The 24,632-nt window shown below is 44.1% G+C and overlaps 1 protein-coding gene across 1 annotated transcript in view; it reads right to left on the minus strand.

Annotated features, from left to right (window-relative positions):
• The window catches only part of LOC139579327 (zeta-sarcoglycan), a 373,687-nt gene that overhangs the window by 134,628 nt on the left and 214,427 nt on the right, over positions 1–24,632 (minus strand). Inside the window, exon 2 of the mRNA XM_071407889.1 lies at positions 818–1,018. Within this exon, the coding sequence (XP_071263990.1) occupies positions 818–1,018 (201 nt within the window). The remainder of the gene's footprint in view (positions 1–817; positions 1,019–24,632) is intronic.

Genomic DNA, 24,632 nt, shown 5'->3' on the forward strand with positions numbered 1-24,632 from the left:
GCACCCTCAATTTCAGTACGCCCCCGCTCTCTCCCCATCCAGGCGGGATTTCCATAGGCTCCATTTCACACGCCGTCCACTTTCACAGCTGGGTTTCTGTCATAGTTAGAGAAGGCTGTTTACCTGTGCCTTGAGCCACGACGAATGGTCTATCTAAACCATTAACATATTCACATTAACATGTGATTTGATCTGGCTTTTTGTCCCGCTAAGAGTGTCATCTACAGTCATGTTTAGCCACTAATGAACCATTGGGTTCCCCTTCCGCCTGATCACTGAATGTTTTTCAATTGACCCATCTATCAAGTGAGAAAACCCTTCCTCCGCAAGCCTCATCACGTCTCCATGAGGACATGATATAGTTCCCTAGCAACATCCTTACTCAGTGAAGATACTCTATCTGCTCAGCATGATTTAGGTTGGAGCAGAAACCTGCATAATCACTTAGACTACAACCGAGGCCTAATGTTGAGCAAACTGAGCATTTCCCGATGGTCTTATGAAACCACTCTTAGATATCTTGTATGTTAACACATTGAGGTTTACATGACATAAACCTGACATAAACATGACATAAACATGACATAAACATGACATAGCCTTGACAAGATCCCAAACAACCAGCGTAGGTACACATTCACATGCATTTCCCCTCTAGCCCTCTAGGGGCACTATGGTCACCTCACCGCAGTGAAGTTCATATAGCATAGCTCGTATAGCATTACGCGGGTCACACCACCACCCTTACAACAAGCTACCTCTCAGCACACAGTCACACTTCCCCTCCAGACCTCCAGGGGCACTATGGGTAACTCACCACGGTGAAGTTCATGACCTTGAGGATCCAGATGGTGAGCGCCAGGTTGACGATCATGGTGACCAGGAGCAGGAGGATGAAGAAGTAGAGGCAGCGCTTCCTCCAGCCGTAGATACCCACCGGGTAGGCCTGGGCACCTTGGTGTACCCGCTGGCTCAGGGTGTTGGGCTGGGCCGCGAGGATGTACTGCTCCTGGGTCATCTGGAGGAGGAGGAGAGAACAGAAATGCTGGTCAGACTTAGGATTCAAACCCACAATCTTCCAACTGATGAAGCACTTCTCTAACCTCTAGGCTATCTGCTGCCCTCTGTCACGTCCGAGGTAGAGAGACGGTGCAGTGAGAGGAGAGAGGACATTAATGGGCTGGGGATGAGGGTAAAGACAGAGGTGACAAAGAGATTAGGGAGGTGAGGTTGGAGGTTAGTGGAGATGGGGGAAGCAATGGAGTGGAAGGCGTGAGCAGGAAGAGGGAAACTGAGAGGTTAGTGTGGGGACATGGAAACAGAGAAAAGGGTTAGGACCAATGGGACATGGAAACAGAGAAAGGGTTAGGACCAATGGGACATGGAAAGAGAGAAAGGGTTAGGCCCAATGGGACATGAAAAGAGAGAAAGGGTTAGGACCAATGGGACATGAAAAGAGAGAAAGGGTTAGGACCAATGGGACAGGGATAGAGAGAAAGGGAGAGAAAGGGTTAGGACCAATGGGACAGGGAAACAGAGAAAGGGTTAGGACCAATGGAACATGGAAAGAGAGAAAGGGTTAGGACCAATGGGACAGGGAAACAGAGAAAGGGTTAGGACCAATGGGACAGGGACACAGAGAAAGGGTTAGGACCAATGGGACATGGAAAGAGAGAAAGGGTTAGTACCAATGGGACATGGAAAGAGAGAAAGGGTTAGGACCAATGGGACAGGGAAAGAGAGAAAGGGTTAGGACCAATGGGACAGGGAAAGAGAGAAAGGGTTAGGACCAATGGGACATGGAAATAGAGAAAGGGTTAGGACCAATGGGACATGGAAAGAGAGAAAGGGTTAGGACCAATGGGACATGGAAAGAGAGAAAGGGTTAGGACCAATGGGACATGGAAAGAGAGAAAGGGTTAGGACCAATGGGACAGGGACAGAGAAAAAGGGGTAGGACCAATGGGACAGGGAAACAGAGAAAGGGTTAGGACCAATGGGACATGGAAAGAGAGAAAGGGTTAGGACCAATGGGACAGGGACACAGAGAAAGGGTTAGGACCAATGGGACAGGGAAACAGAGAAAGGGTTAGGACCAATGGGACAGGGAAACAGAGAAAGGGTTAGGACCAATGGGACAGGGAAACAGAGAAAGAGTTAGGACCAATGGGACAGGGAAAGAGAGAAAGGGTTAGGACCAATGGGACAGGGAAAGAGAGAAAGGGTTAGGACCAATGGGACAGGGACACAGAGAAAGGGTTAGGACCAATGGGACATGGAAAGAGAGAAAAGGTTAGGACCAATGGGACATGGAAAGAGAGAAAGGTTTAGGACCAATGGGACAGGGAAACAGAGAAAGGGTTAGGACCAATGGGACAGGGACACAGAGAAAGGGTTAGGACCAATGGGACATGGAAAGAGAGAAAGGTTTAGGACCAATGGGACAGGGAAACAGAGAAAGGTTTAGGACCAATGGGACAGGGAAACAGAGAAAGGGTTAGGACCAATGGGACAGGGAAAGAGAGAAAGGGTTAGGACCAATGGGACATGGAAACAGAGAAAGGGTTAGGACCAATGGGACATGGAAAGAGAGAAAGGGTTAGGACCAATGGGACATGGAAAGAGAGAAAGGTTTAGGACCAATGGGACAGGGAAAGAGAGAAAGGTTTAGGACCAATGGGACAGGGAAAGAGAGAAAGGGTTAGTACCAATGGGACAGGGAAAGAGAGAAAGGGTTAGGACCAATGGGACAGGGACACAGAGAAAGGGCTTTTAGGACCAATGGGACATGGAAAGAGAGAAAGGGTTAAGACCAATGGGACAGGGAAAGAGAGGATTGGGAGGCAAGGAAGAGGGGTCAAGGTTAGAGAGAGAGGGAAGGAGAGGAGAGGAGATGGATGAAGTGAGGCGAAAAGAGGAAGAAGACGACAGAGGAAAGGAGGAAGAGAAGGTCAAAGAGAGGAGAGATGGGGTAGGAGCAGAGGGAGGTAGAATGAATGGACAGATGACAGAGAGAGAGAGAGACAGAGAGAGATGCTATTTGGCCCTAAACAGAGAGTACACAGTGGCACTGTGACTGACCCAAACTTAAGGAAAGCTTTGACTATGTACAGACTCAGTGAGACTAGCCTTGCTATTGAGAAAGGTCGCCGTAGGCAGACCGGGCTCTCAAGAGAAGACAGGCTATGTGCACACTGCCCAAAACATAAGGTGGAAACTGAGCTCCTGCCCAATCAATGTATGACCATATTAGAGACACATATTTCCCTCAGATTACACAGATCCACAAAGAATTTGAAAACAAACCCGATTTTGATAAACTCCCATATCTACTGGGTGAAACACCGTAGTGTGCCATCACCGCAGAAATATTTGTGACCTGTTGCCACAAGAAAAGGTCAACCAGTGAAGAACAAACACCATTGTAAATACAACCCATATTTATGCTTATTTATTTTCCCTTTTGTACTTTAACCATTTGTACATCGTTACAACACTGTATATATACATAATATGACATTTGTAATGTCTTTATTTTTTTGGAACTTCTGTGAGTGTAATGTTTACTGTTCATTTTTATTGTTTATTTCACTTTTGTATATTATCTACCTCACTTGTTTTGGCAATGTTAACATATGTTTCCCATGCCAATAAAGCCCCTTGAATTGAAATTGAAAGAAAGAAAGAAAGAAAGAAAGAAAGAGAGAGAGAGAGAGAGAGAGAGAGAGAGAGAGAGGGAGGAGTGGATAGAGCAGAGATAGCGAAGGAAGGAAGGAAGGAAGGAAGGAAGGAAGGAAGGGAGGGAGGGAGGGAGGGAGGGAGGGAGGGAGGGAGGGAGGGAGGGCAAGATGAGAAAGGAGAAAGAGAGTGCGAAGGAGAGCGGGAGAGTGAAGATAAGAAAGACAGGAGAGAAAACCCATTCGTTCTACTGCTTGAAGAGCTGAGGATAGGAAAGATACCACTCTGCCAGGCCTCTGGTATCTCCCTGTAGATCTCTAGTCTATATTGCTGGGCTCTGCCTGGATTCTCAGTAAAGTCTAACCGGGAACTATGGAATCCATTCGACACATCAGCGAATGCCCATTACTCACAAGCCCATAGAAAATGACACGGTGACGTATTGAATTAGCAGCAGTGTTCGGCAGCGGTGTTCTGCTATTGGAGATTGCAGACATTCTCACTGGCATTTTCACTGCTTGCCCAACTTCATTGTTTGTGTAAACAGCATGGCTGTATTCTACCATTCAGAATCACTGCTTGCCCAACTTCAGTGTTTGTGTAAACAGCATGACTGTATTCTACCATTCAGAATGCTGTGTTAGAAGTCCAAAATGTCACCGCTATTTCCTTTTAGTGCCTATGGGCCTTGGTCTAAAGTAGTGCACTAAAGAGGGACTAGGGTTCTATTTGGGACGGAGACATTGCCTGGGCTCAACAGGTCAGAGCTGCTTCATAGCCCCGGGACTTCATGTGGCTATAAATATCTAATGAGCAACGCGTTAGAAGTGAAGAAACATGACTTCTCATTCCCACCACCTCCTCTCCTGTGTCTCTGTCTCTCTGTTTCCTCTCACTGTTTGTTGACACATATGTTCCTTTTCTCATTTCTCCTCCTTTTTCTGAACGTCATTAATGTGACCGCATCTCTCCTCTCCCTCTCTTTCCTGCTCTCCCTCTTTACCTCCTCTCTCTGTCCATCTCTCCTCTCCCTCTCTTTCCTGCTCTCCCTCTTTACCTCCTCTCTCTATCCATCTCTCCTCTCCCTCTCTTTCCTGCTCTCCCTCTTTACCTCCTCTCTCTATCCTGCTCTCCTCTCCCTCTCTTTCCTGCTCTCCCTCTTTACCTCCTCTCTCTATCCATCTCTCCTCTCCCTCTCTTTCCTGCTCTCCCTCTTTACCTCCTCTCTCTATCCTGCTCTCCTCTCCCGCTCTTTCCTGCTCTCCCTCTTTACCTCCTCTCTCTATCCATCTCTCCTCTCCCTCTCTTTCCTGCTCTCCCTCTACCTCAATCCTCTCTCTATCCATCTCTCCTGCTCTCCCTCTTTACCTCACTCCTCTCTCTATCCATCTCTCCTGCTTTCCCTCTTTACCTCACTCCTCTCTCTATCCATCTCTCCTCTCCCTCTTTACCTCACTCCTCTCTCTATCCATCTCTCCTCTCCCTCTTTACCTCACTCCTCTCTCTATCCATCTCTCCTCTCCCTCTTTACCTCACTCCTCTCTCTATCATCTCTCCTCTCCCTCTCTTTCCTGCTCTCCCTCTTTACCTCATCTCTCTATCCATCTCTCCTCTCCCTCTCTTTCCTGCTCTCCCTCTTTACCTCCTCTCTCTATCCATCTCTCCTCTCCCTCTTTACCTCACCCCTCTCTCTATCCATCTCTCCTGCTTTCCCTCTTTACCTCACTCCTCTCTCTATCCATCTCTCCTCTCCCTCTTTACCTCACTCCTCTCTCTATCCATCTCTCCTCTCCCTCTTTACCTCACTCCTCTCTCTATCCATCTCTCCTCTCCCTCTTTACCTCACTCCTCTCTCTATCCATCTCTCCTCTCCCTCTCTTTCCTGCTCTCCCTCTTTACCTCATCTCTCTATCCATCTCTCCTCTCCCTCTCTTTCCTGCTCTCCCTCTTTACCTCCTCTCTCTATCCATCTCTCCTCTCTCTATCCATCTCTCCCTCTTTACCTCCTCTCTCTATCCATCTCTCCTCTCCCTCTCTTTCCTGCTCTCCCTCTTTACCTCCTCTCTACCCATCTCTCCTCTCCCTCTCTTTCCTTCTCTCCCTCTTTACCTCCTCTCTCTATCCATCTCCCCTCTCCCTCTTTTTTCTGCTCTCCCTCTTTACCTCCTCTCTCTGTCCATCTCTCCTCTCCCTCTCTTTCCTGTTCTCCCTCTTTACCTCCTCTCTATCCATCTCTCCTCTCCCTCTCTTTCCTGCTCTCCCTCTTTACCTCCTCTCTCTATCCATCTCTCTTCTCCCTCTCTTTCCTGCTCTCCCTCTTTACCTCCTCTCTCTATCCATTTATCCTCTCCTTCTCTTTCCTGCTCTCCCTCTTTACCTCACTCCTCTCTCTATCCATCTCTCCTCTCCCTCTCTTTCCTGCTCTCCCTCTACCTCCTCTCTCTATCCATCTCTCCTCTCCCTCTCTTTCCTGCTCTCCCTCTTTACCTCCTCTCTCTATCCATCTCTCCTGCTCTCCCTCTTTACCTCACTCCTCTCTCTATCCATCTCTCCTCTCCCTCTTTACCTCACTCCTCTCTCTATCCATCTCTCCTCTCCCTCTTTACCTCACTCCTCTCTCTATCCATCTCTCCTCTCCCTCTTTACCTCACTCCTCTCTCTATCCATCTCTCCTCTCCCTCTTTACCTCACTCCTCTCTCTATCCATCTCTCCTCTCCCTCTTTACCCTACTCCTCTCTCTATCCATCTCTCCTCTCCCTCTTTACCTCACTCCTCTCTCTATCCATCTCTCCTCTCCCTCTCTTTCCTGCTCTCCCTCTTTACCTCACTCCTCTCTCTATCCATCTCTCCTCTCCCTCTTTACCTCACTCCTCTCTCTATCCATCTCTCCTCTCCCTCTTTACCTCACTCTATCCATCTCTCCTCTCCCTCTCTTTCCTGCTCTCCCTCTTTACCTCACTCCTCTCTCTATCCATCTCTCCTCTAACCTCTTTACCTCACTCCTCTCTCTATCCATCTGTTCCCCCTCCTTCTCTCGTTCTTTCTATTCATTTCTCTCTTTTTTCCCTCTTAGTCTCTCATTCCTTTCGCATCCATCTCTCTATCTCTCTCTCCATTTCTCCATCTCCCTGTTACGCTCTCTATCACACTATCCATCTTTTACACCTCTCTCTCTCCAACCATTTCTCCATGCCCCTCTCCCTCTCTCTTTACGCTACCTGTATGCCTCTCAACCCCTCCACCACCAACCCCATGTAGTCTCAATACATTTCTCAAATTGAACTGACAAGGAGCAATCCATCAAGCCCGGGTCTCCCCGCCTGAGAGGCCTTCCGACGGAGCCGCAACGTGACTTTATTAACGCCTTAACAGCCAAACGCCTCTGCTGTCGCGGCAACCCAGGCGCCGCCGCCATCCAATCAGCCCGATAGCGCCCTGCGCTGCATCACCACATCTTAGCAACCATTCAAGACGGGAAGGCTTTAGAGAGGAAAGTAGGGGGGAAAGAAATGGGAAAACTCACAGAGTGAGGTTGGTTGTTTGTTTTGAGGGGGTGGTGGAGGGGGAATTTCCCAGAATTCCCTGGGTAGAGATATATGGAGGGAACGGGATGGAAAGGAAAAGGGAAGAGATGGAGGAATGGCTCAGCTGTAAACCATTGATGTGGGAGGGAGAGGTGAGTTATATTGGTGAGATATAGTTGAAGAGGTGTGGAGAGGTCTGGGTTAAAGGTACACAGATGACTCATAAAGAGACTAATGTTAAGGGTAATGGTACTATATCGTCAGTCAGATACCTGCAGGGGGCGTGTCTGTGTGTGTACCTGCCTGCCTGCGTTCGTGTGTGTGTGTGGACCTGCCTGCGTTCATCTGTGTACCTGCCTGAGTTTATGTGTGCGTGTGTGTGTGTACCTGCCTGAGTTTATGTGTGCGTGTGTGTGTGTACCTGCCTGAGTTCGTGTGTGTGTGTGTGTGTGTGTGTGTGTGTGTGTGTGTGTGTGTGTGTGTGTGTGTGTGTGTGTGTGTGTGTGTGTGTGTGTGTGTGTGTGTGTGTGTGTGTGGGTGCGTTCGTGTGTGTGTGTGTGTGTGTGTGTGTGTGTGTGTGTGTGTGTGTGTGTGTGTGTAATGGGCTGCGTTCGTGTGTGTGTGTGTGTGTGTGTGTGTGTGTGTGTGTGTGTGTGTGTGTGTGTGTGTGTGTGTGTGTGTGTGTGTGTGTGTGTGTGTGTGTGTGTGTGTGTGTGTGTGTGTGTGTGTAATGACTCATGCCTCAGTCAGAGAGGAGTAGCGAAAGCATCAAGGGACAGGAAGGGATCCAGCCAGCCAAGATGTAATGCTATTTTCTCTTCCTGCAGATTGCCCTATTGAATCCCATTCCCCAAATGGAAACACATCTCCTCTGATACGATGACTCAGAGTGCAGGTGATTGAAGGTGTGTAAGAAAACACTTGACGCATCCCAAATAGCACCCTATTCCCTATATGGTGCACTTTAAAGGGAATACAGTGCCATTTGGGACACCGACACAGCTCGTCAGAGAACTGGGAAGGAGATAATGGTGTTGGGAGGGGCAAGTGACTTTTCCTTGTTAAAGACAGGAAAGGAGGACGGAGAAGAGAAAGTTTTGACTTGCTTCGATATGTGGTTGTTTTATCTACCTTAGTTGAATGCACTGACTGTAAGTGGCTCTGGATAAGAATGTCTGCTAAATGACCAAAATGTCAATGTATCTGTTAAAGATGCAGTCCGGGATCTGAAGCTCAACAAATTCGTTAAAAAATATAAATTTGATTCGTAACATATCATACGAATTGCAAAACATTATTATTTGACAGTTCTTTGCAGGACGTAACATATCAAATTAAATGTATGACTTAGTACACATTTGGATGACGTAGTACAAAATTGGATGACGTAGTACACAATTGCATGATGTAGTCCACAATTGGATGACGTGGTACACAATTGGATGACGTGGTACACAATTGGATGACGTGGTACACAATTGGATGACGTGGTACACAATTGGATGACGTGGTACACAATTGGATGACGTAGTACACAGAAAGCGGGGACCTGTTTTGGACTGAGGCTTTCAAAACTACTGGCTGAAATTATACACATGTTCTGGAGCGTTACTTTAAAAACTGACAAAGGGATGACCAATTTTGTTCTTTGAAAGATTGTCGTCTTTTGCGGACTTTCGTATCATGTACGACCTGCCTAACAGACATCGGGTTGTATGGTCGAGAGGAAAAGTCATATGTTAACTCTCCTGACTAGCGCACTCATCCTGTCAAAACAAACATGTCAAATATGTAACATGTTTCCTCAATCGATACGGCTTTCAACTTGCTTCAATTTCACGCAATAACATTCGGCAGAACTTGAGCACACACGGTAAGCCGCATTAAACAAATCAATACATCTTTTGAAAGGTCATAGCAGTTGCTGCTGTAACTCAACTTACGGTAGAGGCAGACAGTGCATATTTGTGGCTAATTAAACTTTGCCATCACAAGAGTGGGTGTGTGTGTGTGTGTGTGTGTGTGTGTGTGTGTGTGTGTGTGTGTGTGTGTGTGTGTGTGTGTGTGTGTGTGTGTGTGTGTGTGTGTGTGTGTGTGTGTGTGTGTGTGTGTGTGTGTGCTTGCGTGTGTGTGTGTGTGTGTGTGTGTGTGTGCGCAAAAGCTACACATGTAGGATCTTAATTTGATCAAACTGTTGTTGAAGGAAATACAAACTTGCAAGGTATTTGAGTTTAAAAAGACGTCTAAAGTTTGTAATTTCCACTTTAAAATGTCGGACTTGGGGCCTCCCGAGTGACACAGCGGTCTAAGGCACTGCATCCCCAACGGGCGGGTGTTGAAAAGAGCGGTTAGGCGGGTCATGTTTCGGAGGACACATGACTCGACCTTCGCCTCTCCCGAGCCCGTTGGGGAGTTGCAGCGATGACACAAGATCAAAATTGGATCGCAATTGGATATCACGAAAAAGGGGGTAAAGTATATAGGAAAAATACATAAATCATCAAACCAATTCTCTTCAGCATCCGTTATCTGACTGTAAAGAAGCACTGTCTCCTTCCCAAGTTTCCCTGATGAACTTCCCCTGTGGAAGGTTTCTAAGTGTGTACTGTGCTGTCCCATGTAATCACTCTCATTTCCATATCCAATTAACGCCTCAAACAAGGTCTAAGGCAGGAGGAAGTTGGCCAGGGAAACGTGGGAAGCAGGACACTGCTTCTTTACAGTCAGATAACGGATGCTGAAGAGAATTGGTTTGAGGATTTTAAAAGGAGGGAAAGTAGGAAAGTAGGCTACGTCTCACTGTGTGTAAGTGTGTGTTTGTGAGAAGCTTATAAATAATAATGTAGCTGCTGTGTGTGTGTGTGTGTGTGTGTGTGTGTGTGTGTGTGTGTGTGTGTGTGTGTGTGTGTGTGTGTGTGTGTGTGTGTGTGTGTGTGTGTGTGTGTGTGTGTGCGGACATGTTTAACTATACTTGGAGGGTCCAGAAGTCCCCACAAGAATAGTAAACTAACAAAAATGTACCAATGGGGGGGAGGATTGGCCCCACGAGTTCAAATGCTATTTTTTAAGGGGTTTAGGGTTAAGGTTAGAATGAATGTTAAAATTAGGTTTAGGGTTAGAGTTAAGAGCTAGGGTTAGTTTTAGGGTTAGGGTTAAGAGCTAGGGTTAGTTTTAGGGTTAGGGTTAGGTTTTTGGGTTAAGACTAGGGTTAAGGTTAGGATTAGGGTAAGGGTTAGGTTTAGGGGTTAGGGAAAATAGGATTTTGAATGGAACTGAATTGTGTGTTCCCACAAGGTTAGTTATACAAGGTTGTGTGTGTGTGTGTGTAATTAATGTCCATTAATTATAAACCAAACAATAATTCACATTTCCTGTTGCTGCAGGATTATTTTCCTCCTGTGAGAAAAGGTTCAATTTAAGATCCTGCATCTGTAAGTAATGAACAGATACTATTGACAACTTCTCACTTTTTCTCTCCCTGCCTCCCCGTCCATCCCCTCTCCCTCCCCCCCCCCTCGCTCCACATTAGAAGTTTGAGAAAATCAAATCTCCTAGGCTGAAGTAGCCCTGCACAGACTATCATCAAACAAACTCTCTTCAGCATCCGTTATCTGACTGTAAAGAAGCAGTGTCTCCTTCCCAAGTCTCCCTGATGAACTTCCCCTGTGGAAGGTTTCTACCTGTGTACTGTGCTGTCCCATGTAATCACTCTCATTTCCATATCCAATTGGAAGTTGGCCAGGGAAACTGTTACATCTGCGCCTGCCACGCCCTCTACTGCTCATCCTGTGTCTCCCTAACCTGCCGCCACTCCCAGAGTGCTCTCTCCCTTTTCCTCTTTGTGTGTGTGTGTGTGTGTGTGTGTGTGTGTGTGTGTGTGTGTGTGTGTGTGTGTGTGTGTGTGTGTGTGTGTGTGGGCGGACACAGGTGTGCTGGAGGCGGAGCAGATCCCCACCAGCTGCAACCTGTTCCATAATCAAGACCTCTACAAATACTCAGCCTTGCCACTTCCACGCTGCCAGATTGTAATCTCTGCTCAGTCAGTCTCCGTTTTTTTAGCTGTTAGTTCCTGCTTAGATCCTGTTTTCGTGTTGTGTCTGTTTTCCTGTGCTTGACGCTGTTTTCCTCTCCTGCTCTGACTCTGGTCCCTGTCTCCAGTCCCATGTCTCGTCAGTCCTGCTACACTGTCCTGGACCCCCCACTCCACAGCATTTTTGGATTCTTCTCCGGACCTGCTTACCCAGTCCCAACTCCCCTCGCTCCAGCCTCACCCGCCGCACCTGGCTTCCTGCAACCCGCCCGAGCTTCCCCTGGCCTGCACCCCATCTTCCCCCTGTGTTTCAATAAATACCTTGGTTACCTCATCCCAGTCTCCTCATCGGAGTCTGCTCTTGGGTTCACCTGCTCCGCTCCGCATGACAGAAACTTGGGAAGGCGACACTGCTTCTTTACAGTCAGATAACGGATGCTGAAGAGAATTGGTTTGAGGATTTTAAAAGGAGGGAGACAGAACTGGTTGTCGTGGAAAGTAGGCTACGTCTCACTGTGTGTAAGTGTGTGTTTGTGAGAAGCTTATAAATAATAATGTAGCTGCTGTGTGTGTGTGTGTGTGTGTGTGTGTGTGTGTGTGTGTGTGTGTGTGTGTGTGTGTGTGTGTGTGTGTGTGTGTGTGTGTAGCACGGGGAGAAGATGTAATACAATGTGTTTGCCTGAATCCTCGTGGCCCCGTGAAACTGATAAACAGCCATGATTCTAGACTCATTATCTGAGAATTTTTCACGACTGAGTACTGCACAGTTAAGGATTACATGACTCAATGCTCACCAGGCTCACATTCTCCATGTCTTTAACAGTGTGAGGAACAGCTGTGTGTGTGTTTGTTTTCTGTCACACATGATATCACACCAGATTGTAATCATGGAACTATTACACACCATAAAAGCTATAAAAACACACATTACTGCAGGGCAGGAGAGGGAAATATTTTGGTATCTGAGATCACAAAACATTGAGAAATTGGCAATTTTAGGCCCTTTTAAGACCTACACATCTCCTGCAATTATTACATTTTTTTACCTTTATTTAACTAGGCAAGTCAGTTAACCTCTACGGGATCGGTAGTCTTGATACAACATTTTGAACATACATTCAATGGTTCATTGGATCAGTCTAAAACTTTGCATATAAACTGCTGCCATCTAGTGGCCAAAATCTAAATAGCGCCTGTGCTGGAATAATACTTTATGACCTTTCTCTTGCATTTCAAAGGTTGATGGTACAAAAAAAACAACTCGTTTTTGTTTCTTTGTATTATCTTTTACCAGATCTAATGTGTTATATTCTCCTACATTAATTTCACATTTCCACAAACTTCAAAGAGTTTCCTTTCTAATGGTAATAAGAATATGCATATCCTTGCTTCAGGTCCGGAGCTACAAGCAGTTAGATTTGGGTATGTGTAACGGCTGTCAATGTCGTTCTCCTCCTCAGACGAGGAGGAGCATGGATCGGACAAAGATGCGGAGTAGGAGGTATTCATGATTTTAATGGCAAACCAACAAACACTACAAATAAACAAAACAACAAACGTGACTAACCTGCAACAGTCCTGTGTGGCCCAAACGCTAACACAGGAAACAAACACCCACAAAACACCAGTGAAACCCTGGCTGCCTTAGTATGACTCTCAATCAGAGACAAACGATACACACCTGTCTCTAATTGAGAATCATACCAGGCCGAACACAAAACCCAACATAGAAATACAAAACATAGACTGCCCACCCAACACTCACGCCCTGACCAATAAATACATATAAAACAAGAGAAAACAGGTCAGGAACGTGACAGTATGACATTTTAGGTGGATTCTTTTTTTTTTTTAAAGGGTCCAATCCTTTAAGAAATTTTATTTTATTTACAATGACAGCCTACACCAGCCAAACCCAGACGACGCTGGGCCAATTGTGCACCACCCTATGGGACTCACAATCACAGCCACTTGTGATACAGCCTGGATTCAAACCAGGCTGGTATCACTGTAGTCTGTAGTGACACCTCAAGCACTGAGATGCAGTGCCTTAGACCTCTGCGCCACTCGGGAGCCCACTGCAAGGCATTATGATCTGTAAATTGTACATGATAGACAACATCTTGGTGTTATTAAACTCCATAGTGTGCTCTAACTTCTAGAATATGTCTAGACTCCGAAATACAAAATGTGCACAATCATTTATTCAACATATAAATATTCATATGAATATCTCAAAACTACCCTTTTTTGATTGTGTTCATTTGAAGACATATTGTTTGGAACAATAAACTCTACAAGTACATCACATTTCCAGAGTGGGCTCTGTGCTAATTGGGAGGTTCTGATCAGTGTTATGAGCACCACCAACACAGTGAATGGATTCAAACTCCTGCTGCTAGTCATTTGCTGAATGTCAATGTCTACGTACACAGTAAAATAGGCCACGTCATTAAAAGTACCAGAGAACCACTCTGGAAGTTTGATGAGTTTCAAGAGTATATTGTTCCAAACCATATCTCTTAAAATAAGCTAAATCAAAAAGGGTAAATATTCATATTTATAGTGTTGAATAAATGAATGTGAATGTGTATATCAGAGTCTGAACATATTCCATCAGGTAGATCACATTATAAAGAGTATGATGACACCATGATGTTGTCTGTATCTGGTACGGTTCACAGGTCATAAGGTCTTACAGGAGACATGTCTAGGTCTAACAAGGGCCTAAAGTGGCTACTTTCATCAGGATTTTCAAAAAATATATGTTTTGTGATACAAATGTAAAAAGCATGTTAAACAATCTTTCACCCAATGAAGTTTCTATGTGAGAATTCCCAGAACAATCTGAGATACCAGAAATATTTCCCGCTGGGCTGGCGTGGAATGACCCTGCAGTGGACAGTTCTTTACCTTTGATAAAGACTTAGAACACTACACACAACAAATATTTGTATTCATTTATACTGCATTTAACACTTTTGTCCAAAGCGACTTACAGTAATGTGTGCATACATTAGATATAGTGGTGGCCACGGCCAGAAATCGAACCCATAATTCTGGCATTGCATGTCATGCTCTTCCAACTGAGCCATACAGGACCTCACTGAGCCACCCTTAGATAAACTTTCCTATGCTGTGTGTGTGTGTGTGTGTGTGTGTGTGTGTGTGTGTGTGTGTGTGTGTGTGTGTGTGTGTGTGTGTGTGTGTGTGTGTGTGTGTGTGTGTGTGTGTGTGGTGTGTGTGGTGTGTGTGTGTGTGTCCGGTCCGGTGGTTTTGACCTGCCAGCCTATCTCCCTGTGCGGTCAACGGCCCAGTAATCCTTCAGATTTAGTGCGGCCAGCCGAGCTCCAGTGTTTGTCGTGAACACACAGAAACACACAGCGAGAGACGATGTTAAACTACAGCACCTAAACCCATACAGTATCTAGGGCCCCTGGGTACCTTGTTCTGCAGAACTACACACTGGAATCTGACAGAGGGTCAAACTAATAACCCAAGCTTGCAAACTTGGCCTGTGTTCCAAATGGCACCCTATTCCCTGTGTAGTCCACAAGTAGTGCCCTATATAGGGAATAGGATGGCATTTGGGACTAGAGGTTTCCCCCCTCTAGTTTGTCAGAAAAGTAGTGTACCCTTAACCCAGTGGGCCCTATACCCTATTACCTATACCCTGCTACCTGCCTGTGTACGGCCAAGACCACTTTAATGTTAACAGTATTTTGAAAATGTTTCTTGATAGGTTATCTCGTGTACGGCAAAGACCACATTTAACTTCACAAATTCCTTGTATAATTATTTTATGTTTTATGAATCTTTAAAATGATGTATAGTGCTTCTCTGGGTATTTTTATGCATAATTTATTCCCTTATTGCCTGTCTGTGTTCGTTGGGGAGGTATACTGTTGTTTTATGTTCTCTACCTGGGGATGGTAGGTAGTTAATTACAGATGTAGGATCTTAATTTGATCACCTTGTCGCAGGAGAACTTGCCCGCAATGCAGGAAATGTAAAACATGTACAGTAGTTCATGAGGTTTAAAAAGGCTTCTGAAGTTTGTAATTTCCACTTTGAAATTTCAGACTTGATTTTCCCTTACGAAAAAGGTTATCAACCCCTACAAAAAAGTATATTAATTATAATCCACAAAATAATTCATATTTACTGTTGATGCATGATTATTTTCCTGCTGTGGCATACTGGCTCAAATTGAGATCCTACATCTGTGGTATGTGGGTTTCAGAGCTGATAGGCAGGTATCCTGATGTTTTAAACTATCTACCTGGGGATGGTAGTTAATTAGTGTAATGTTACAGACCTGATGGGAGTCAAGAAGGAGATAGGGTACAAGACAGATTAGTGACAGGCTCAATTAGAGAACACCCGATAGGATGTCAGGCCAGTCAGCTTAGCAGCATCCTGAAACCTGATTGACCAGGGGCGGACTGGGGCCAGAAATCAGTCCTGGCATTTTCTAGCACACCGGACCATTTCTTTACTTGAGGCCTCAATTACTAGCCAAATAAGGATCTTTCTGTGCAAAAAAAATATTTTCAGTTGGCCTACTGGGCTAAAAATGTACGCCAACTGCACCAGTCAATCAAAGCGTGCCATCATCTAAGACCACTACCTACACCATCTAAGACCACTACCTACATCATCTAAGTCCACTACCTACATCATCTAAGACCACTACTTACATCATCTAAGTCCACTACCTACATCATCTAAGACCACTACTTACATCATCTAAGACCACTACTTACACCATCTAAGACCACTACCTACACCATCTAAGTCCACTACTTACACCATCTAAGTCCACTACCTACACCATCTAAGACCACTACTTACACCATCTAAGACCACTACCTACACCATCTAAGTCCACTACTTACACCATCTAAGTCCACTACCTACATCATCTAAGACCACTACCTACACCATCTAAGACCACTACTTACATCATCTAAGACCACTACTTACATCATCTAAGACCACTACTTACACCATCTAAGACCACTACCTACATCATCTAAGACCACTACCTACACCATCTAAGTCCACTACTTACACCATCTAAGACCACTACTTACATCATCTAAGACCACTACCTACATCATCTAAGACCACTACTTACATCATCTAAGACCACTACTTACACCATCTAAGACCACTACCTACACCATCTAAGTCCACTACCTACACCATCTAAGACCACTACTTACATCATCTAAGACCACTACTTACATCATCTAAGACCACTACTTACACCATCTAAGACCACTACCTACACCATCTAAGTCCACTACTTACACCATCTAAGTCCACTACCTACACCATCTAAGACCACTACCTACACCATCTAAGACCACTACTTACATCATCTAAGTCCACTACCTACACCATCTAAGACCACTACTTACACCATCTAAGACCACTACCTACATCATCTAAGTCCACTACCTACATCATCTAAGTCCACTACCTACATCATCTAAGACCACTACTTACACCATCTAAGACCACTACCTACACCATCTAAGTCCACTACTTACACCATCTAAGTCCACTACCTACACCATCTAAGACCACTACCTACATCATCTAAGTCCACTACCTACATCATCTAAGACCACTACTTACATCATCTAAGTCCACTACCTACACCATCTAAGTCCACTACCTACACCATCTAAGACCACTACCTACATCATCTAAGTCCACTACCTACATCATCTAAGACCACTACTTACATCATCTAAGTCCACTACCTACACCATCTAAGACCACTACTTACACCATCTAAGATCACTACCTACATCATCTAAGACCACTACTTACACCATCTAAGTCCACTACTTACATCATCTAAGACCACTACCTACATCATCTAAGACCACTACCTACACCATCTAAGTCCACTACCTACACCATCTAAGTCCACTACCTACACCATCTAAGTCCACTACCTACACCATCTAAGTCCACTACCTACACCATCTAAGTCCACTACCTAAACCATCTAAGTCCACTACCTACACCATCTAAGTCCACTACCTACACCATCTAAGACCACTACCTACACCATCTAAGATCACTACCTACACCATCTAAGACCACTACTTACATCATCTAAGACCACTACCTACACCATCTAAGACCACTACCTACACCATCTAAGTCCACTACCTACACCATCTAAGACCACTACTTACATAATCTAAGATCACTACTTACACCATCTAAGATCACTACCTACATCATCTAAGACCACTACTTACACCATCTAAGACTACTGCTTACACCATCTAAGACCACTACTTACATCATCTAAGACCACTACTTACATCATCTAAGACCACTACCTACACCATCTAAGACCACTACTTACATCATCTAAGACCACTACTTACATCATCTAAGACCACTACTTACATCATCTAAGACCACTACCTACACCATCTAAGTCCACTACCTACACCATCTAAGACCACTACTTACATCATCTAAGACCACTACCTACACCATCTAAGACCACTACTTACATAATCTAAGACCACTACTTACATCATCTAAGACCACTACTTACATCATCTAAGACCACTACCTACACCATCTAAGTCCACTACCTACACCATCTAAGACCACTACTTACATCATCTAAGACCACTACCTACATCATCTAAGATCAATTCCTACACCATCTAAGACCACTACCTACACCATCTAAGACCACTACCTACACCACCTAAGATCACTACCTACACCATCTAAGACCACTACCTACACCATCTAAGTCCACTACCTACACCATCTAAGACCACTACTTACATCATCTAAGACCACTACTTACATCATCTAAGACCACTACTTACATCATCTAAGACCACTACCTACACCATCTAAGTCCACTACCTACACCATCTAAGACCACTACTTACTTCATCTAAGACCACTACCTACATCATCTAAGACCACTACTTACTTCATCTAAGACCACTACCTACATCATCTAAGACCACTACCTACACCATCTAAGACCACTACTTACATCATCTAAGACCACTACTTACATCATCTAAGACCACTACCTACACCATCTAAGTCCACTACCTACACCATCTAAGACCACTACCTACACCATCTAAGACCACTACTTACATCATCTAAGTCCACTACCTACATCATCTAAGACCACTACTTACATCATCTAAGTCCACTACCTACACCATCTAAGTCCACTACCTACACCATCTAAGACCACTACCTACACCATCTAAGACCACTACCTACATCATCTAAGTCCACTACCTACATCATCTAAGACCACTACTTACACCATCTAAGACCACTACTTACATCATCTAAGTCCACTACCTACACCATCTAAGTCCACTACCTACACCATCTAAGTCCACTACCTACATCATCTAAGACCACTACTTACATCATCTAAGACCACTACCTACACCATCTAAGACCACTACTTACACCATCTAAGACCACTACCTAGACCATCTAAGACCACTACTTACATCATCTAAGATCACTACCTACACCATCTAAGATCACTACCTACACCATCTAAGACCACTACCTACACCATCTAAGATCACTACCTACATCATCTAAGACCACTACTTACACCATCTAAGTCCACTACTTACATCATCTAAGACCACTACCTACATCATCTAAGACCACTACCTACACCATCTAAGTCCACTACCTACACCATCTAAGTCCACTACCTACACCATCTAAGTCCACTACCTACACCATCTAAGTCCACTACCTACACCATCTAAGTCCACTACCTACACCATCTAAGTCCACTACCTACACCATCTAAGTCCACTACCTACACCATCTAAGACCACTACCTACACCATCTAAGATCACTACCTACACCATCTAAGACCACTACTTACATCATCTAAGACCACTACCTACACCATCTAAGACCACTACCTACACCATCTAAGTCCACTACCTACACCATCTAAGACCACTACTTACATCATCTAAGATCACTACTTACACCATCTAAGATCACTACCTACATCATCTAAGACCACTACTTACACCATCTAAGACTACTGCTTACACCATCTAAGACCACTACTTACATCATCTAAGACCACTACTTACATCATCTAAGACCACTACCTACACCATCTAAGACCACTACTTACATCATCTAAGACCACTACTTACATCATCTAAGACCACTACTTACATCATCTAAGACCACTACCTACACCATCTAAGTCCACTACCTACACCATCTAAGACCACTACTTACATCATCTAAGACCACTACCTACACCATCTAAGACCACTACTTACATAATCTCAGACCACTACTTACATCATCTAAGACCACTACTTACATCATCTAAGACCACTACCTACACCATCTAAGTCCACTACCTACACCATCTAAGACCACTACTTACATCATCTAAGACCACTACCTACATCATCTAAGATCACTACCTACACCATCTAAGACCACTACCTACACCATCTAAGACCACTACCTACACCACCTAAGATCACTACCTACACCATCTAAGACCACTACCTACACCATCTAAGACCACTACTTACATCATCTAAGTCCACTACCTACACCATCTAAGTCCACTACCTACACCATCTAAGACCACTACTTACATCATCTAAGACCACTACTTACATCATCTAAGACCACTACTTACATCATCTAAGACCACTACTTACATCATCTAAGACCACTACCTAGACCATCTAAGTCCACTACCTACACCATCTAAGACCACTACTTACTTCATCTAAGACCACTACCTACATCATCTAAGACCACTACTTACTTCATCTAAGACCACTACCTACATCATCTAAGACCACTACCTACACCATCTAAGACCACTACTTACATCATCTAAGACCACTACTTACACCATCTAAGACCACTACCTAGACCATCTAAGACCACTACTTACATCATCTAAGATCACTACCTACACCATCTAAGATCACTACCTACACCATCTAAGACCACTACCTACACCATCTAAGATCACTACCTACATCATCTAAGACCACTACTTACACCATCTAAGTCCACTACTTACATCATCTAAGACCACTACCTACATCATCTAAGACCACTACCTACACCATCTAAGTCCACTACCTACACCATCTAAGTCCACTACCTACACCATCTAAGTCCACTACCTACACCATCTAAGTCCACTACCTACACCATCTAAGACCACTACCTACACCATCTAAGATCACTACCTACACCATCTAAGACCACTACTTACATCATCTAAGACCACTACCTACACCATCTAAGACCACTACCTACACCATCTAAGTCCACTACCTACACCATCTAAGACCACTACTTACATCATCTAAGATCACTACTTACACCATCTAAGATCACTACCTACATCATCTAAGACCACTACTTACACCATCTAAGACTACTGCTTACACCATCTAAGACCACTACTTACATCATCTAAGACCACTACTTACATCATCTAAGACCACTACCTACACCATCTAAGACCACTACCTACACCATCTAAGTCCACTACCTACACCATCTAAGACCACTACTTACATCATCTAAGACCACTACCTACACCATCTAAGACCACTACTTACATCATCTAAGACCACTACCTACACCATCTAAGACCACTACTTACATAATCTAAGACCACTACTTACATCATCTAAGACCACTACTTACATCATCTAAGACCACTACCTACACCATCTAAGTCCACTACCTACACCATCTAAGACCACTACTTACATCATCTAAGACCACTACCTACATCATCTAAGATCACTACCTACACCATCTAAGACCACTACCTACACCATCTAAGACCACTACCTACACCACCTAAGATCACTACCTACACCATCTAAGACCACTACCTACACCATCTAAGTCCACTACCTACACCATCTAAGACCACTACTTACATCATCTAAGACCACTACTTACATCATCTAAGACCACTACTTACATCATCTAAGACCACTACCTACACCATCTAAGTCCACTACCTACACCATCTAAGACCACTACTTACTTCATCTAAGACCACTACCTACATCATCTAAGACCACTACTTACTTCATCTAAGACCACTACCTACATCATCTAAGACCACTACCTACACCATCTAAGACCACTACTTACATCATCTAAGACCACTACTTACATCATCTAAGACCACTACCTACACCATCTAAGTCCACTACCTACACCATCTAAGACCACTACCTACACCATCTAAGACCACTACTTACATCATCTAAGTCCACTACCTACATCATCTAAGACCACTACTTACATCATCTAAGTCCACTACCTACACCATCTAAGTCCACTACCTACACCATCTAAGACCACTACCTACACCATCTAAGACCACTACCTACATCATCTAAGTCCACTACCTACATCATCTAAGACCACTACTTACACCATCTAAGACCACTACTTACATCATCTAAGTCCACTACCTACACCATCTAAGTCCACTACCTACACCATCTAAGTCCACTACCTACATCATCTAAGACCACTACTTACATCATCTAAGACCACTACCTACACCATCTAAGACCACTACTTACACCATCTAAGACCACTACCTAGACCATCTAAGACCACTACTTACATCATCTAAGATCACTACCTACACCATCTAAGATCACTACCTACACCATCTAAGACCACTACCTACACCATCTAAGATCACTACCTACATCATCTAAGACCACTACTTACACCATCTAAGTCCACTACTTACATCATCTAAGACCACTACCTACATCATCTAAGACCACTACCTACACCATCTAAGTCCACTACCTACACCATCTAAGTCCACTACCTACACCATCTAAGTCCACTACCTACACCATCTAAGTCCACTACCTACACCATCTAAGTCCACTACCTACACCATCTAAGTCCACTACCTACACCATCTAAGTCCACTACCTACACCATCTAAGACCACTACCTACACCATCTAAGATCACTACCTACACCATCTAAGACCACTACTTACATCATCTAAGACCACTACCTACACCATCTAAGACCACTACCTACACCATCTAAGTCCACTACCTACACCATCTAAGACCACTACTTACATCATCTAAGATCACTACTTACACCATCTAAGATCACTACCTACATCATCTAAGACCACTACTTACACCATCTAAGACTACTGCTTACACCATCTAAGACCACTACTTACATCATCTAAGACCACTACTTACATCATCTAAGACCACTACCTACACCATCTAAGACCACTACTTACATCATCTAAGACCACTACTTACATCATCTAAGACCACTACTTACATCATCTAAGACCACTACCTACACCATCTAAGTCCACTACCTACACCATCTAAGACCACTACTTACATCATCTAAGACCACTACCTACACCATCTAAGACCACTACTTACATAATCTCAGACCACTACTTACATCATCTAAGACCACTACTTACATCATCTAAGACCACTACCTACACCATCTAAGTCCACTACCTACACCATCTAAGACCACTACTTACATCATCTAAGACCACTACCTACATCATCTAAGATCACTACCTACACCATCTAAGACCACTACCTACACCATCTAAGACCACTACCTACACCACCTAAGATCACTACCTACACCATCTAAGACCACTACCTACACCATCTAAGACCACTACTTACATCATCTAAGTCCACTACCTACACCATCTAAGTCCACTACCTACACCATCTAAGACCACTACTTACATCATCTAAGACCACTACTTACATCATCTAAGACCACTACTTACATCATCTAAGACCACTACTTACATCATCTAAGACCACTACCTAGACCATCTAAGTCCACTACCTACACCATCTAAGACCACTACTTACTTCATCTAAGACCACTACCTACATCATCTAAGACCACTACTTACTTCATCTAAGACCACTACCTACATCATCTAAGACCACTACCTACACCATCTAAGACCACTACTTACATCATCTAAGACCACTACTTACACCATCTAAGACCACTACCTAGACCATCTAAGACCACTACTTACATCATCTAAGATCACTACCTACACCATCTAAGATCACTACCTACACCATCTAAGACCACTACCTACACCATCTAAGATCACTACCTACATCATCTAAGACCACTACTTACACCCTCTAAGTCCACTACTTACATCATCTAAGACCACTACCTACATCATCTAAGACCACTACCTACACCATCTAAGTCCACTACCTACACCATCTAAGTCCACTACCTACACCATCTAAGTCCACTACCTACACCATCTAAGTCCACTACCTACACCATCTAAGTCCACTACCTACACCATCTAAGTCCACTACCTACACCATCTAAGTCCACTACCTACACCATCTAAGACCACTACCTACACCATCTAAGATCACTACCTACACCATCTAAGACCACTACTTACATCATCTAAGACCACTACCTACACCATCTAAGACCACTACCTACACCATCTAAGTCCACTACCTACACCATCTAAGACCACTACTTACATCATCTAAGATCACTACTTACACCATCTAAGATCACTACCTACATCATCTAAGACCACTACTTACACCATCTAAGACTACTGCTTACACCATCTAAGACCACTACTTACATCATCTAAGACCACTACTTACATCATCTAAGACCACTACCTACACCATCTAAGACCACTACTTACATCATCTAAGACCACTACTTACATCATCTAAGACCACTACTTACATCATCTAAGACCACTACCTACACCATCTAAGTCCACTACCTACACCATCTAAGACCACTACTTACATCATCTAAGACCACTACCTACACCATCTAAGACCACTACTTACATAATCTAAGACCACTACTTACATCATCTAAGACCACTACTTACATCATCTAAGACCACTACCTACACCATCTAAGTCCACTACCTACACCATCTAAGACCACTACTTACATCATCTAAGACCACTACCTACATCATCTAAGATCACTACCTACACCATCTAAGACCACTACCTACACCATCTAAGACCACTACCTACACCACCTAAGATCACTACCTACACCATCTAAGACCACTACCTACACCATCTAAGACCACTACTTACATCATCTAAGTCCACTACCTACACCATCTAAGTCCACTACCTACACCATCTAAGACCACTACTTACATCATCTAAGACCACTACTTACATCATCTAAGACCACTACTTACATCATCTAAGACCACTACTTACATCATCTAAGACCACTACCTAGACCATCTAA

This window comes from Salvelinus alpinus, chromosome 6, assembly GCF_045679555.1.
Source record: "Salvelinus alpinus chromosome 6, SLU_Salpinus.1, whole genome shotgun sequence".
NCBI lineage: Eukaryota > Metazoa > Chordata > Actinopteri > Salmoniformes > Salmonidae > Salvelinus > Salvelinus alpinus.